At 38.8% G+C, this 16130-nt stretch overlaps 1 protein-coding gene across 3 annotated transcripts in view; it reads right to left on the bottom strand.

Moving 5' to 3' along the window:
* Positions 1-16130, bottom strand: part of BTBD10 (BTB domain containing 10) — a 31201-nt gene that overhangs the window by 1796 nt on the left and 13275 nt on the right. For 2 of the 3 annotated variants that reach the window (XM_059825825.1, XM_059825823.1), the window contains exons 2-7: positions 7780-7973; positions 6818-7103; positions 4440-4542; positions 3566-3686; positions 2261-2458; positions 766-876 (exon numbers count right to left, since the gene is read on the bottom strand). In XM_059825825.1, the coding sequence (XP_059681808.1) occupies positions 766-876; positions 2261-2458; positions 3566-3686; positions 4440-4542; positions 6818-7103; positions 7780-7933 (973 nt within the window). In that variant the 5' untranslated portion in view covers positions 7934-7973. Of the gene's footprint in view, positions 1-765; positions 877-2260; positions 2459-3565; positions 3687-4439; positions 4543-6817; positions 7104-7779; positions 7974-14996; positions 15122-16130 lie in introns of those variants that run through there. The other variant, XM_059825822.1, reaches the window with a different exon arrangement.

Genomic DNA, 16130 nt, shown 5'->3' with positions numbered 1-16130 from the left:
ATATTAAGGATCACAAGCAGTTAAATTATTTGGGTTTGGTTGGCAAATTACAAATGTAACTATGACAACTTGATGAGTAAACGATAGAAATCCTGCAAATTATAGAGGCTGGACTTTTTAAATATTTGGGTCAACAATCAGAAGGGAAATGAAATGCAAAAAACCCCAGTTGTTACATTCACAATAAAAATCTAAGACTACTTAATGTAGTTGTCTCTTGCAAAGCCATAGCTGAGGTTTTACAGATCAGCCTCCTAACTTAGAAGATGTTTATTTCAGATTAATACTTCTTTGTGCTTCAATGATTCATTTGATAGTTTTGTATTTCCTGAAAGAAAGTATTTACCTGCCACTTAACATGAAATTTTTCATTTCAAGCCCTGAAAAGGACACCAGACCAAGAACAGAATATATGAACCTGTAAAAATGCATCATTAGTTCAAATGAAGTTCAGAGAAGATTTTGCATGGAAACTAAAAGGCAAGTGGCATGAGATGCAAGTTGTAAGTCAGTAGAAACCACCTAAGTTACTCTGCAAAGAGTCTAGAAGCTAGCTACATCTTGTAGACCAGTTATGAGCCTGTAATCAAGCTGGACCAGTTGTGTATTGGGTACCACTCCCCCTCTAGCCATTTTATCATCTAACCTCAAGACGAAAGACAATGCCAACCCTTATTTTTTCAACTGCAGAGAGGATCATAAAGCAGAGAAGTGCAGGAGACCTTCTTTCTCAAAGAGTTAGTGTGCAAGCAGTGCTTCTCTTACCTTCAATACCCAGTCGGATCTTCTTCAGCCCCCTTTCCTTCAGAACTGATTTGGCCACATCTCGATTTTCAATGTACTTGAAGAATCTATACAACTTTGTGCTGTAAATAACTAAAAATACATTTCAATGAGGAAAAACTGTATTCAAAGATTAAACTTCTAGTCTTAAAACACAAAGAGTTATCTTTTTCAATGTTTCGCTTTACTCTAGTATTTCTGTTTCAGAACAGGGGGAGAGATTCAAGAACTCTCTGAGAAAAATGGCTGAAGGTACTGTGAAATGGGTTGGTTACACATCTCTTTCTCCCTATCAGTTTAGTCTGTTTTATACACATAGGGTTTTTTTTGTTGGATTTAGGAATGCAATAGGACAATTACCAGAGCAAACCACATTATATACTCCAAACACCACCTCCACAAAAAAGACATCTCAATTTTTTTCCCTTTTGATGGAATTCCTGCAGACTTCTTTACAAAAATCTTTCCATTCTGCTTGCCATTATATCAGAGATCTGCAAATCAGTTTCAGAAAACCCAGAGCTGTGAAGCAGAACAAGAGGGACACCTTTGAAATTTAGATTATAGCATCTTAAAAGAAGGGACTGGGGCCGTAAATCCTGTATAGCTGCAGAGATCCAAATCTACTGTTCATGAAAAGTATAAATGTAAAAAGCAAGTGTGTGCCTAACTAATTACTTAGGGTAGGGGGTATTTTTAATTGACATCTTTGAGACATAAAGGTCCTAGAAACCTGAGCCAATTGTGTTGCTACATTAGAACAGCCACATTTGATCTATATTCACATAGAGCCTCCCTTCTTTAGGAAGGGCTGCAGGTTTGCATCCTCCAAAAATGTAAGGGTTTCTTTTGTTGGTGTTTTGGTTTTTTATTAAAAAAACCCCACACAACAACAAACAAAACTGTAATACTTTGAAGAGACTAAGAAGATTTTATACTACTGGAGTACAAAGAGTATCTCAAGCTCCTATACGTCCCCACAAACCCCTGAATTTCAAGTTTTCACACTGAAGGAACATTTTCAGCTACAAGGACAGCACTGATGCAGGGAAGGGCACTCCATTCACAGGTGCTTTAACTCATCTATAGACCATTCTGTTATACTTCCAAAATATTAACAGACACTTTTTTTTCAAAAAAAACTCCTCTAGTTCTTCCATGGTAAACATTACTCCTATCCATTTTCCTCATCAAGCTCTTTCTGAAAAAGTATTTCCTTCCCCCTCATTGACTGACAATACCATAATAATAAAAATTAGCTTTTCTTTTTAATTAGATTTGAACATAACATGCAACATATGCTTCTGTGAAGCAAAATATTAAGCAGAACATGAAAACTAAGGGGTTTTTTTGTGAGGCATTAGGGATGTGGTAAAGACTTTGTTAACAGTGCTTATGTACAAAAAATGTAAATCAGCACATTTACTGCTACCTTTACCATAGCGTGGCTTGGTGGAAACAAAGAAAATAAACTTACTTTGTGAATATTCCTCGCCCATTTGTGGAGGATACTCTTCATCCCAGTCAACAACATCATCATCTGTCAGCACAACAATGTGGCACTCCCTCTCACCACTTTGGGCACTGGCTACCATTAATGGGAGAATCATTTCTTCTAGATAAAACTCAAATTGTTTGCGAGCACCATCATTTGACAATTCATGCATGAGAGCACCTGGAACAAAATTTCAAGCATAGGCACATTTGAAAGCTTGGTAAAAAAAATTAAAGCAGGAATAAGAAACACAGCCATTCTGTTTATTTTGTAGTATTTACTGCAGACAGCTGTAAAGACACTTAGTCTATTAGTTTATATAAAATCAGAACTTTTTCAAATGTTTACCAGAAGCCACACCAGAAGTTCAAACTAATAAGACTGTACTGCAGATATTAACATAATGTTGGGCAGACAGAGGAGTGACTTTGAGGAGACCTCCTTCATGTTTTACTACTGCTAAACATCTGGTAATTCTGTGTAAGACTCTTCTCAGGCTTCCTAAAAGAAACACTTAAGCCAGTTGCTGAAAGAGTAGAGCATGCAACCCACTTTTCATAAGCAGTAGCTTAAAAACAAAGCCTCTCAAAACCCTCACAGCATGAGCTGCTAAATCCTTCTGCTAAGGACAAAGTGCACCGGGAATGTGACTCAGCAGGCGACATGCTGTGAGGTCGCGGCACTGCCGGTGAAGGCATGGGTGCCCTGCACAGATCTCGCAGGTGGAATGCCACAGCTTGGCCCTGCACTGCACAAATGCCATGAGATCATAGGAACCAAAGACACAGGCCAGGTCATCTAAACATTGGCTGAAACTTCATCTGTGCTCAGGGAAGGAACGAGCTGAAGAAACACTACAACACTGGAAACCGTGACGCACCCTACACCACCAGCAAGGCTGTGCTACTTTTGCTAGCAACACAGCTTAATTCTCTTAAGCAAGGAGTTGAATAAAATATCCTCCCTGTTCTCTACAAAAATGATACCACTTAATGTTACTGTATCTGTACTGCAAATGCATCAATGTATTCCACAGAGCTGACCACAGCAGAAAAATATCTGAACATCAGATATTGAAATATCAGAAACATTATTTTTCAAAAGGTGTGTATCTATTGTCTTTGAGCTTTATTACATAAGAGATAAAAAAAGGATAGATTTTGCTCATGTAGTGTCAGCCACGTTCCTTACCTCAATAAAGGATATAACTAGGAGTTAACACCCCCCCATATATTTGCTTAAGTTAGTCTGTATAATTCAAATTATTTTAATAAATTCTGTACTTACTGAGATCTCTGCATTTAATAGTACTATACTCAAAAGAGATACAGAGATAGTCACACGCTTCTCTCAATTCAGGAATAGATATCCCATCAGGACAGCGTATCACTCCAGTCTTGTAGTAATCCTACAGTAATGCAGCAAACAAAATAACACAATGCACTTCAACATTCACTGACAGAACATTTCATCATTTCATTTATGATGCTTTCTCCACAAGCAAACCCCCTAAAATGTAAAAACGCAACACGTGTTAAACTTTGATAAATTTGAGGACAATAAAATTCACAATCTTCTGATCTGCTTTCAGAGCAGTAAGCACTGGTTAAAATTGTTATTGAAGAGACAGCTATTAATACTGATCATTTTGGTGCGTGTATATTGTCTTTTATCTACACTTCACTCAGCTTTTGCTATTCCGACTCTGCTGACAAAGGAGTATGGCAGCTGTACTTCTTTGTGTAGATATGAAATACATAATGGTCCATTTCTTTCTCAGACTGAAGTTTGCTTTTCTCCTGTTACCTACAGTAAGTTAACTTCCAGTACTCTGTTTCATCTATTTTCAGTAAAAGAAGGGCTGAATATATCTGAATTAGGTGAACCAGATGCATAGGAGAAGGTGAACAAATTTCTGGCAGGCAGTAGTTTTTAGACTCATTTCATGCATGCTTTCTCTGTCCCTGGCTGTCACATGCACATGTCTAGAAAACCTAGGGGTGTTTCCGTATCAAGCATTTTTTCTCCTCTAGAGAACAATAGAAGAACAGTATTTATTCCATCCACAAAGTCCAGGTATGCAAGTAAGGCTAAATCAAGAAGTTACATCTCTTAATACTCATAGCGCTTGTCCTAACAGTACTTGGCCCTGAAAACTCACCAGAATAGCACGAAACACAGTGGAACCAATTCCTTCAGCAACTTCATACTCTCCTTTTTCATTAGGACGTGTAAAGTTATGTTCTCTACCTGATCCAAACATCCTGCTCAATAATAAAAATAATTTGGTTAGAATTCCTTACTGATTTTTTTTTTTTTAAATCTGAAAAGTAAAACGTCAAACATGGTACTGAAATTGCAGGGAAAAAACAGTCTATTCTATCTCCTATGTATGTACAGTGTTCAGTTTGGTTTAAGTTTAGCAAGACTACTAGAAAATAGAAAGCAGGATAGTGTAACTCAGGAAAGTCTAGTTCTATTCTTGAATCTTAATTTGCCAATATCCTTTGATCAAAACCAAAGTGAGACCATGCCATTTCCTGCCAGTGCCAAAGGTGGGGGGAACCTGAAACAAGTCGTCTTTGGCATTTGTGGGGTAATGTAGCAGAGAATAGGTTTTATTGTGGAATTCTCCTTATTTAAAGACATTTGAGGTAGTTTAAGAAACAGAACTTAGTGTTCAAGTACATGCAACTCACCTCAATTTAATTTAAAAGATTTAGTTAATTCAAAAGTTAAAATAACATTCTGATAGAAGATACCCCTACTTAAGGGTAACATGTACAGCATACTTCTCCCTGCTAGGATGCAAGGAAAGTTAGACTAAGGAGAAAACTACAAGTCCCCAAGTATCTGACTTTCTAGAACACACAGAATTACACCCTATGCTTACAAAAAGTATTGCCATCTACTCTTTGTTTTGTTTACAGACATACCTCAATGGCAAAGCTTTGCTTTCATACACACAACCCAAAGAAACAGAGTTGGTGTACTGTGTGCATTTATAATGGAGAACAAAGTAACGTTTTTCACTTAATGATTTGATGTGTTTTCTGACCACTCTTCAAGACAAGAAATAATATTTAGCAAAAAGGCAGTCTAACAGGATATAGGCTTAAAGCAAATAATACATTCTTATTATAGTTACTTTTACCTCCCAGAACATACTAGCTAAACTGTTCCTGTTTAGTGTCCTGTGAACTGACATTGGGGGAAAGTGGGTTTATAAATAACTTGCATTTTAGAACAGTATTTCTGTATCTTTATTAACCTACTTTTGAATTAGCAGAAGATAAAATAAGCTTGTTCCTTGAACCAAACCCAAAGGGAGAATAAGTCAGCAACACACACCCCCAAAAAATCTAGTGCATTAGCCAGCACCACTTACTCTGAGGCTGGGCATGGAAAAGGAAACTATTTCACTGCATAACTTCACCCTGATACACTCCCAGTTTGTTAGTCTGGATATTTACATGTATATATGTATGCATGTATTATACAAATGCGTTACATCAACGATTTAATTGTATTAATTATTACTTCTATTTATTTCCGTTTACAGAGAAAAGCATTTTTCGCTTTCTCTGTAATTGTTCCCCGATTTTTCACAAAACAGGGAACCAAGGTACTATTTATCCCACACAGTAGTGATTTAAACAAAGCAGAAATTGTTTAATCACATTTATTACCTGTACCTTGGCAAGCAGCTTTATATGTGTGTATTTTAAATATGATTATATCCTTAGGGGCTGATAAACAGCCACATTTTAATGAAAAAGCCAAATCCAAAGTGACACAAACATAAACCTTCATTTCTTTCTTGCTGGAAGTTTGTAAGCAGTGCTCTCTATATTCAGACAATGCAAAACCAGCCAGTATTTGAGCAAGTACAGTATAGAATCTTTTCCCACCAAGTAAACTTGTTAAATATGTTGCTCATTATAGTTTCTACAGAAAGTATTATACACATCTTGTGGACTTTCATTCAGCTATTGACCATTGTGAGTTAGGTCTCTTTGCTGAGAGGCTCTGATCTATTATACTGACGATCTATCTGACATTCCCCTGTTCAAAAAGCATTTCAGAAGATAAATGTGCTGAGCTTGAGTGTAGGCCCATTAAGCAAAACAAATTCCTTCATGGTTCTCCTCCTTGCTATTTTGAAAGAGACTATCTATACTCACTACTTTGTTTTATGAAGCAACAAGCTTTAAAAAACAAAAGACGGAATGAAGCAAACCGAATACACAAGCAATGCCCAGCAAGATACAAGGAAATGAGTGCATCATGAAATGGTAATTTACTTATGAACTCTTTCGTCTCTAGGTAATAGATACTTATTAGCTTCTCTGCCAAATACAGGGAACTTACATCTAATTTTTACTTAAAGACCTTTGCAAACTGATAATATTAAACATTAGCAGATCAGCTGTAGCAATATGAGATCAACAGCTATTTAAACAGTTAATATCTACAAAGCATTTATGGCTCTCTCCTACAGTTAGTTAGAGATTAAGGAAAAAAAAAAAAGGTACAGACCTGCCCAACATTGTATTAGGTTGTGCAGTAAAGATTGAAGGATCTACAACAAATCTGGTGTTATCCACTATAAGTGTTACTCGTTCAGCAGTTCTTACATTCCGAGCTCCCTCTTTTCCATTTTCATACACAAACACCATTTCCCCACCAGCCTTGCAGCTCCCATCTGAACTTGACTGGCTGCTGTTTCTGCTGCTGTTCCCCATGCTAACAACGGAACCATTAGGGGAAGTCTTCTGAGGACGAGGGCTGCTTGGTCGAGATGAACTGTGATCCTTTTCTCGATCTTAAGTGGGGACAAGGTGGAAGGAGAAAAAACAGGAAATGAAATTATAGATTTACAGGAGCTCTATGCAGTTGGTGTCTTTTCAGACACAAACATGGCAACTTGGTAAGTTAAGTACAAATTCTTCCCATTAAATCTATTCTAGTTAAAGAAACCTTCAAAAATAACTGTCCACATATGAGATCCTGAAGTTTCTACCACTTAGACATCAAAGACACCTCACATCCCCAAAGCCTTTACAAGAAAAAGTTAGCATTCTAGTACTGAAAAAGCAACTCAACATAATACAGAGGCTATGCATCACAGTTGTTTAGTGCTGTAGTTCAAAGAAACAAACCAAGTTTTGTCACTTAAAAAAAAAAAAAAGAGAAGTGTCTCCTATATTTCTAAATACCTAAACCCTACCAAGTAAAGGGGAAGTGTTTAGTCAATTACCTTCTTAGAAAAACTAGACTGTTCTTGTGATTTGAACTAAATAAGAGCATCATGTAGGAATACACCCTGCAGACTGAAGAAAGTTATGACCTATCAAAAGAGGGTACTCCCAGCCCAGGGCACATGTAAGAAATCTGTATGTTGTGGCATCAACAAATAATGCTTTTTATTGTATTATTTTACCAAATTAGTAATTAAGTTTAAGAATTTTAATCCTGAAATGCTATAGATCTGAACACACCAGAATGACACTGTCTTGTTGGTGACGTAACATTCCTGATGCATGGAGTGAGCTGAGATTCTGCTCTTTCATGGGATGAGTCACGAGATCTGTCACTTGATCTGCGTCTGTCCCTTGATCTCTCATGTCCACCACTTGCACCATGGAGGCTCATTTTTGTGTAGTCTATTCCTTTAGCAATACGAGATGAGGTGCTGAAAACAGAAATAAGAGAAATGTTCAGCATTTCAAAATTTCAGAAACATTATACATTTAAATTTTAGAGGCATTCACACTCTATGTATAGGTTTTGAAGATTAATATTATCCACCTCCATTTTCTTTGTTGTACTCCTGTTTATGTTTACAGACATGAACAATGATTTGGAACAATAAGTAGACAGCAAGAATTACCTGTTTATTGCCGTGTGATCAACAGAGACAGTGCCTGATCAGTTGAGCCTGCCTGTGAAGCTGTATTCACAGAAATCCCTTCCTGAACAGGTAAGTCAAATACAACTGAGCATTTTATTTTTATTCTTACTCTTAAATTATATGTTCTAATCAAACCATGAAATTAAAAATTAAATGTCATTTTTTCCAATGAAACCTGTTTTGGAAAACCCTTCTCGGAGCACAGGCTTTTAGTACTGACTTCGCTTTTTCTGCAACTTGCCCTTTACAAAGGTGGCCAGCCCTAAACTAGTTGATACGTCAAGACACCAGCCAAAGGTTTATTTCTGTGCATTCTTTTTTAAGTTTTCAGTTACTCTTAGAAGGAACAACAGTAAGCCACCACAACCGAGACAGCAACCATATGAACTATATTATTAAAGCCAAGACCTACAGCACCGTCAGTAACAAGTAGAACATTTATTCTAAACTAGCAAATTTTAATGTAACAGTTTTAAGATTTTTTTACACCTGTGATTAAGTTATGTTACATTCCTTAAATTAATATACTGATTACATTTTCCAATTAATTATTAAACCTACCAACAAAACCAATCAGTTTCAAGATCCAGTACTCTCAAACTATTTAAAAATTAGGTATCAACTTGCAACAGCAATTGTTGAATTTTACCAAAAGTACTTATGCCTTCTATTTGTACTCTTTAAAACAGAAAGTTTTGTATCAGAACAGCACAGACATATCTGTGTCCTTGCACCTCACTGGAATTCCTAAATCAGTTCCTTTGCTATTTGCCTTTTAAGTGTGGGCATGACAACGCTCCTTATTTATGGGTTTAACTGAAGAACTTTCCAAAAGCCTCAGGTACTGGATAACCGGAGACAGACGTCTGCACAGCTACAAGTTCTGACAGACAAAGAAGGGTCATAATTTCCCACAGGAGCCTCAATGCCCCACTTGCTCGCAGCCTGCAAATCCCACAACTTTTACCAGAAGACCTTAAATATGACTGCTAGGATTCAAGAAGGCAAAAGAGGTAAGAATAATAACCTAGCTAGGAAAAGAACAACAAATTTTAAAAGCATGAACTGTACAAACAAGATGAGCAGAATGTCCTCTTTTTAAGTTGCTTAGAAGTAATGACAAAACAAGTATCAAGATTATTCAAAAAAGTGAACATCTAGCATGACATGTTTCAGCTTCAGGTTTCAGCGACCAGTAAGAAGAGGAGCTTAAATCAGAACAAAAAGGCTATGATAAATCTTATGCAGTTTACATTGGCAGAAAATTAGTATTAGCAGAATGCAAAGAATAAGAAACACACCTCTCAACTAAGGAACACAAGCTTCTTCCCACCCCATTTGAATGAGGGAAGGATCTCATACCCGATAAAGCAGAAGTTTGGTGCAGAGAGAATCTACTGCAATACTGTTTCCTGCCAAGCTTAAAATATGCTGCAGTAAGACATGCATCTTTAGGATGTGAAGTCAGCCAAAGGTCTATTGAATAAGCTAAAAGTACTGCAAGCCTTGCTTATGGCTAGAAATGCTCAGATTTACAGTTGAAAAATAAAGATGATCCAACCACTCTCATTAAAAGGACATAAGAGTTTTCCTCAGGACTTCCAATACAATTCTGAACGTATTAAGATATACAGCATTTCAGCATGGCTAATGTATCTTCTTAGTTGTTTTACTTCTCTATTAGATAAAGGTAAATTCTGTATTATGAAACGTGCAAAAGTTTGCAAGAGTGAGATCTGCAAACCTGCCTTTCAAGAACATCAACAATTTAGGAAAAACTTTTGCACCTTTTCTTCCATATATATGCGCATACAAAACATAACCGTTTTAATAGGTACAAAATATGCCTACAAATAATCAGAAATGTGGATTATAGCATATAACTAAAATCTAACTTGAAACCAAAGCCTGACCCCTGTTTATACATGATGATATTCCTTATTACTACAGCTAAACTTCCTAAGAAATGGTCAAACTTTTAAAAAAAAAAAAAAAGAACATCTGTATCTCATCTGCGCCTTTATATTTGCACATCATGGTACAACCAACTATCCCACAAAGAGGGTGGGTGGATGGGAGTGTGTGTATGTGCATGTGTGTGTGCAGTACTCAAACCTATACATAGCAGTCCTGTGACAAAATATCTCAGCAAATCCTAATACAGCCCCATGTGATCAGGCCTTTACTAAAGCAGCACTTTGATCCTAGCCCTGATAATATTTCTAACCACGCTGTAAGAAACCAGAGTTTCGCAGGTGCCACATTTTATAGTATCAAAATGTATGACTCACTATTTCTCAGTAGCTAAAGTGCTCAGGTTACTTTAAATAAGTGAAACACACTAGAAAGTGAAAATGAACCACTGTAAGGATATGCAGGCTTATCAAGCATTTTGGCAGAGCAGACATGAATAACCCTTTAACAGAGAAGGCAATTAAAATGTGATTCTTAATCCAGAAAGCCATCTAAAGCCACGTTACCTTCTACACAGTGATTCAGAGTTCACACTGAAGTAGGGCCCTAGTTAATAATCTCTTCACAGAAGCTGAGAAAAACCGGTGCTACAGGAAGTAACACTGACTCAGCTGGCATCATACTTCCTCCTTAGTCATGTCTGAATAAAGAACTAAATGCGCGAGGCTCGACTGTTTCAGCTATACCTTCCCAGTATTGGAACGGGGGCTACTTCTGCCTTGGTATGTACAGCCAGCAAGCCCGGGAGGAGAGGGGCAGCACGTGCAGATTAACCTACCTCCTGCTGCCGGCCATGTCCATCCATCCCTTCAGAGCACGGACACATCAGCCATCAACTCAGCACACCGCACTACGAAATAGGCAGAGGCTGCCAGCTGGAGGAGGACAGGATCCTTAAATACTAAATCGTTTCCGAAACAGATAGATTAGTAAAAAATTTCCAAGAGCTGTTCAAATTGCAGCTGGCCACATCATTCATTTGCTCTGCTTCTATGTTGTACTTTCCTCCCTTTAATGTGCAGATTAATGCTAACTGTGAGATCAGCTCATCATCTATTAGCCAGAAGATGCAAAATGCAAGCCAAAATTGCAAGATTTCTGAGGATTCAAACAGTTTGGCTTGAGACAGCACCATCTGAATTATGATTCTTCACTCATCTTAATAACAGCAATCTAAAATTACAATCTTAAATCTCATCACTGTTGAGTCACAGTACACACAAAAAATGAATTTATTTCTTTCATCTATTGGATATACACCTGACAAAATCTGAAGTTCCATTTGTTTGACAGCATGTGTACTCAGATAAATACTACCACTGAAGTACAACTTTGCTCTACAATAAACAAGACAACTAAAATTATTTTAAATCTGAACAAAGAGAAAATGATGAAGAGGTGGAATCTAGCATGTCAGAAAAGACAGTCACTGGCTTTACCCTACAATATTTGCCTAGGAGAACTGTGTCACTGAGCTGCTCTATCAGTTAGTCTGAAAAAGGAGCTGCATCTGTGGTAAGTATGTAAGAAAGACGACCTGTGTCTTCTATTCTCCTGTAAATAGGCTTTAGAAGAAGTTGCAAGTGTTCAAAAAAATGAAAACATCAGAACTACCAAATAACAAGTCTTTCTATCAAAAAAATCAAAGTTAACAATATCATTCCTCCCTGCCTCCCCAACAAAGCCACTGGGGACAGGAGGTTGTTTCTGCAGGGAAATGCATAAACCCTTTGCTCCATACCAGCAACGTAAAACTTGTTAGGAGTTACTTTATTTCATGCATTACTAAGACCAAAACATTCACTCTCTCTCCATAGTTTTAAAATATTGATTTCTTAAATTGCTAACCAAGACTTGGCAGTGCATTTTGTTCAAGAAGTCCTAACGTATTCGGTTTGCGTGGCAAGGTTTTGGTAGTGGGGGCGCTACAGGGGTGGCTTCTCTGAGAAGCTGCTAGAAGCTTCCCCTATGTCCGACAGAGTCCATGCCAGCCAGCTCCAAGACAGACCCACCGCTGGCCAAAGCCGAGCCAATTGGCAATGGTGGTAGGGCCTCTGGGATAACATGGTTAAGAAGGGGAAAAATAACTGTGCAACGGCAGCCAGAGAAGAGATGAGTGAGAATACGTGAAAGAAACAACTCTGCAGACGCCAAGGCCAGTGAAGAAGGAGGGGAGGAGGTGCTCCAGGCACCGGAGCAGAGATTCCCCCGCAGCCCGTGGTGAAGACCACGGTGAGGCAGGCTGTCTCCCTGCAGCCCATGGAGGTCCGTGGTGGAGCAGATACCCACCTGCAGCCCATGGAGGACCCCACACCAGAGCAGGTGGATGCCCGAAGGAGGCTGTGGCCCTGTGGGAAGCCCAGGCTGGAGCAGGCTCCTGGCAGGACCTGTGGACCCATGGGGAGAGGAGCCCACGCTGGAGCAGGTTTTCTGGCAGGACTTGTGACCCCGCAGGGGACCCGCGCTGGAGCAGTCTGTTCCTGAAGGACTGCACCCCATGGAAAGGACCCACGCTGGAGCAGTTCATGAAGAACTGCAGCCCATTGGAAGGGCCCACATTGGAGAAGTTTGTGGAGAACTATCTCCCATGGGAGGGACCCCACGCTGGAGCAGGGGAAGAGTGTGAGGAGGAAGAAATGGCAGAAACAACATGTGATGAACTGACCGCAACGCCCATTCCCCATCCCTCTGTGCCGCTTGGGGGGAGGAGGCAGAGAAAATTGGGAGTCAAGTTGAACCCAGGAAGAAGGGAGGGGTGGGGGGAAAGTGTTTTTAAGATTTGGTTTTATTTCTCATTATCCTACTCTGATTTTGATTGGTAATAAATTAAACTAATTTCCCCAAGTCAAGTGTGTTTTGCCTGTGACGGTAATGATGAGGGATCTCCCTGTCCTTATCTCGACACATGAGCCTTTTGTCATATTTTCTCTCCCCTGTCCAGCTAAGAAGGGGAGTGATAGAGCAGCTTTGGTGGGCACCTGGTGTCCAGCAGGGTCAACCCACCACATGTTTGTAAAAAATGGAACTTCAACTACAAACCAGCCCCAGTGATGCAGGCAAGCCACACTGGCATTCACTAGGAAGTTCCACAGTTGCGTCAACACAGCTACCTACCTACACTGATGGAAGAGTGACCAACAAAAGCAGAGCTGTCCCATTTGCAAGAACAGGCAAACTGTTAGGAAGTATTGTGCTTCACAGAAGCATTATGCAGACCAGAAAACACCAGTACTTTTCAAACAGTAGTGAACTGCTGATAATTAAAAGTGCCAGGAAGCCATTAGTCTCATGTGGCACCTGGCTGCCATACTACATTAATCTGTAATTTCAGCCTACAACAGTGAATGGTGCTCTGCACAGTGCATTACTTCAAGCCTCCAAGAAAGTTACTATATTTTCAGATCTCTGTCTCACTCTGAAAAGAAGTATTTGCAATGTCAACTTTCAACTAATTTCCCAGCCGATGACCACCAGCTGCACACTGTGCCATAGAAACCATGGGCAATGACTGAGGCACACCACCAGCCTAGAAGCAAAATTTTCTCCTGCGTGCTTAATAACATATTGCATTTAATGTAAAACTGCAAGAGAGAAAAAACCCAACATTTTAAACCCACAGCCTCATTTCCTCATTCGCTAAAGCTGGAAAAAGCCCCATATGCATAGACCATCTAGTACGCAAAAGTTTATAAACGAAAGGTAAGAGAGTCTTGCTTTATCAATTCCTTTCCTACAGGGAAAAAAACCCAACCAAACCATGCAACCCTATGAATATTGGTATATTTAGACAATCTTCACAAATTCAATATACAGTTTTTCCTGGCTCCAAAGAAACATTGGGACACTAGCACTGCACCCATTCAAGAACTTTAGGTCAGTGATAGAATTTATTTTCCCCCTCAGTCAGGGATCAAGGAAGCTCTGCCTTTGCAAGGGGAAGAGGCATTTTCTTCAAAAGCAGCTGCCTCACAAAGAAAAGCAAATAAGCTCAAGGCTTTATTTAAGCAAACCTATTTAATATGATGTAAAGGAGGAAAAAGAGTACCATCAAAATGGCACACTAGTCATTGTGGTATGCTTCCTATTTTTGCAGTAAGGGAAGAGCTGTTTTTAAAAAAATGTAAATGCTCTTCAATTTAATGATGCTTTGGAGTCATCTGTGGAAGGAGAGCTTCAGTTTGTCTTTATACATAACAACATATTGCTCTGAATATATTACTAATGATTAAAAGAAGTCATTAAACTGAATTAATTCTACTGCCAAAACAATTAGCATGTATTCCAATACAAAAACTTCATGTGCATTCTACTGAATACTGCCAATAAACATACTTGTTTTATAAAAACAGGCTCTTGTCTACACAGAATTACGGTGCTAAACCAATATACTTCTTACCTCCAAAACCACACTACCACCTTATCTAAATGAAAAGGACGCAGCAGTGGATTATTAACCAAGATTTTTACCCTTTTTTTCCTCCCTTTATCTTCTAAAACTTATATTAACTAGCTGCTCTTAAAATATAAACTTAGATCCAATCCTATCCTAAGATGATTCACATAATCAACACTTGTAGAATAGGGCTACAGAGCTTTATCTATACACTAAGTTACAGATATAATGCTATAAGGCTTTAGAAGAAATGAAATCTGTTCTGCTTATATTGCCAGGACTTACACAATGGCAATGCTCATGCCCCTCTTCCTCCCCCTGAAGTCTGTTCTTTGTCAGCAGACATTTCAATTGACCAGTGCACACAAAGGACAGTACTTTTCCTCATTCTTCTCCTGAATAATGCCCACAGATTATTCCTGTTAACAGATACGCACCTTCCTCTTGTATCTATCAGGGAGGAAACACAAAAGCATGGAAATAATTTTGAAATCAGAGCACAAAGGAATTCTGTTCCTTCCAAGAAGGAAGCTTTGAAAGCCAGCTCAGCATCCTTTGGCATTACTTGTTAAGTTCCGCATATTTGATATTTCCATCATTTCTTCAGTAGTTCACCACACCATCAGCGAGCCTTACTTTTTCCTCCATCATCTTCCCCTCAAGGATAAGAGATTGTAGCTATACAGTCCATTAAGTGTTCAAAGACGCAAACCCCGCTAGGTATTAATTCAATTCAATTTCTCACAGTCACTGACTCAGCCATGCGTAGTGCAATACTGACGTCTGACCTCGCAGCCTCCTGTGAGCTGAATTCATACTTGCCGTTTCCCCATCTCTAAGCAGCCATTGGGTACTGCAGTTGACAGGCAGGATGGGGAGCGCGCGAGAGGAGAGCTGCTCGGTACCGTGCCAAGTACCATCTGCGAAGCTATTTCTAGTCCTGCCAGCTTGTCGGGTGTCAGCGCGCAAACACCCCATCTGAAAAGGTTATTACTAACTTTCTCTTGTCACATCTCTCATTTGTGTTCATGATCATTCAAGATAGACAAATCCATGCAAGTTTCAGGGGCCGGTTAATTTGTTCCTGTAAAGTCTGCCTGGATTAATATTTAAAATTAATTCACCTTTCACTGAGTTCATAAGCACGTACAGCAATAGCCTTTTGAGAAAAAGGCAGCACAGCCTCCATTTTTTAACTACAAACATCCCTTTTCCAGCAAGTCTAAGCCAGGAAAAATGTACTACACTTTATGACAATCTAAATGTTAGTATATAATTATACTAATCAGTATGTTTACTGATCAGGAATCAGTTCACCAAGTCCTGATGTAGTGCATCTTCACATCAATAGGTCATCAATGCTTGACAAGAAGTCAAGACCACCAAGAACAAAAAGCAACAAAGCAAATTAATACACGTCAGGATAAAATTTTCTAAAGGTTTTTTCTTTGGGGGAGGATAAGTAAGCATTATGCTACAGCTTTTTTTAAAATGATTCTTTTTAAAATGTCTGTAGGCTGTTTTAAGGAGCCACAATACACTGGAGGAATAGTTTAAAAGCAAGTCTTACA

The sequence above is a fragment of the Gavia stellata genome, chromosome 17, assembly GCF_030936135.1.
Source record: "Gavia stellata isolate bGavSte3 chromosome 17, bGavSte3.hap2, whole genome shotgun sequence".
Taxonomy (NCBI): Eukaryota; Metazoa; Chordata; class Aves; order Gaviiformes; family Gaviidae; genus Gavia; species Gavia stellata.
Note: the sequence above shows the minus strand (reverse complement) of the source record. Positions and strands in the feature narration are given on the sequence as shown.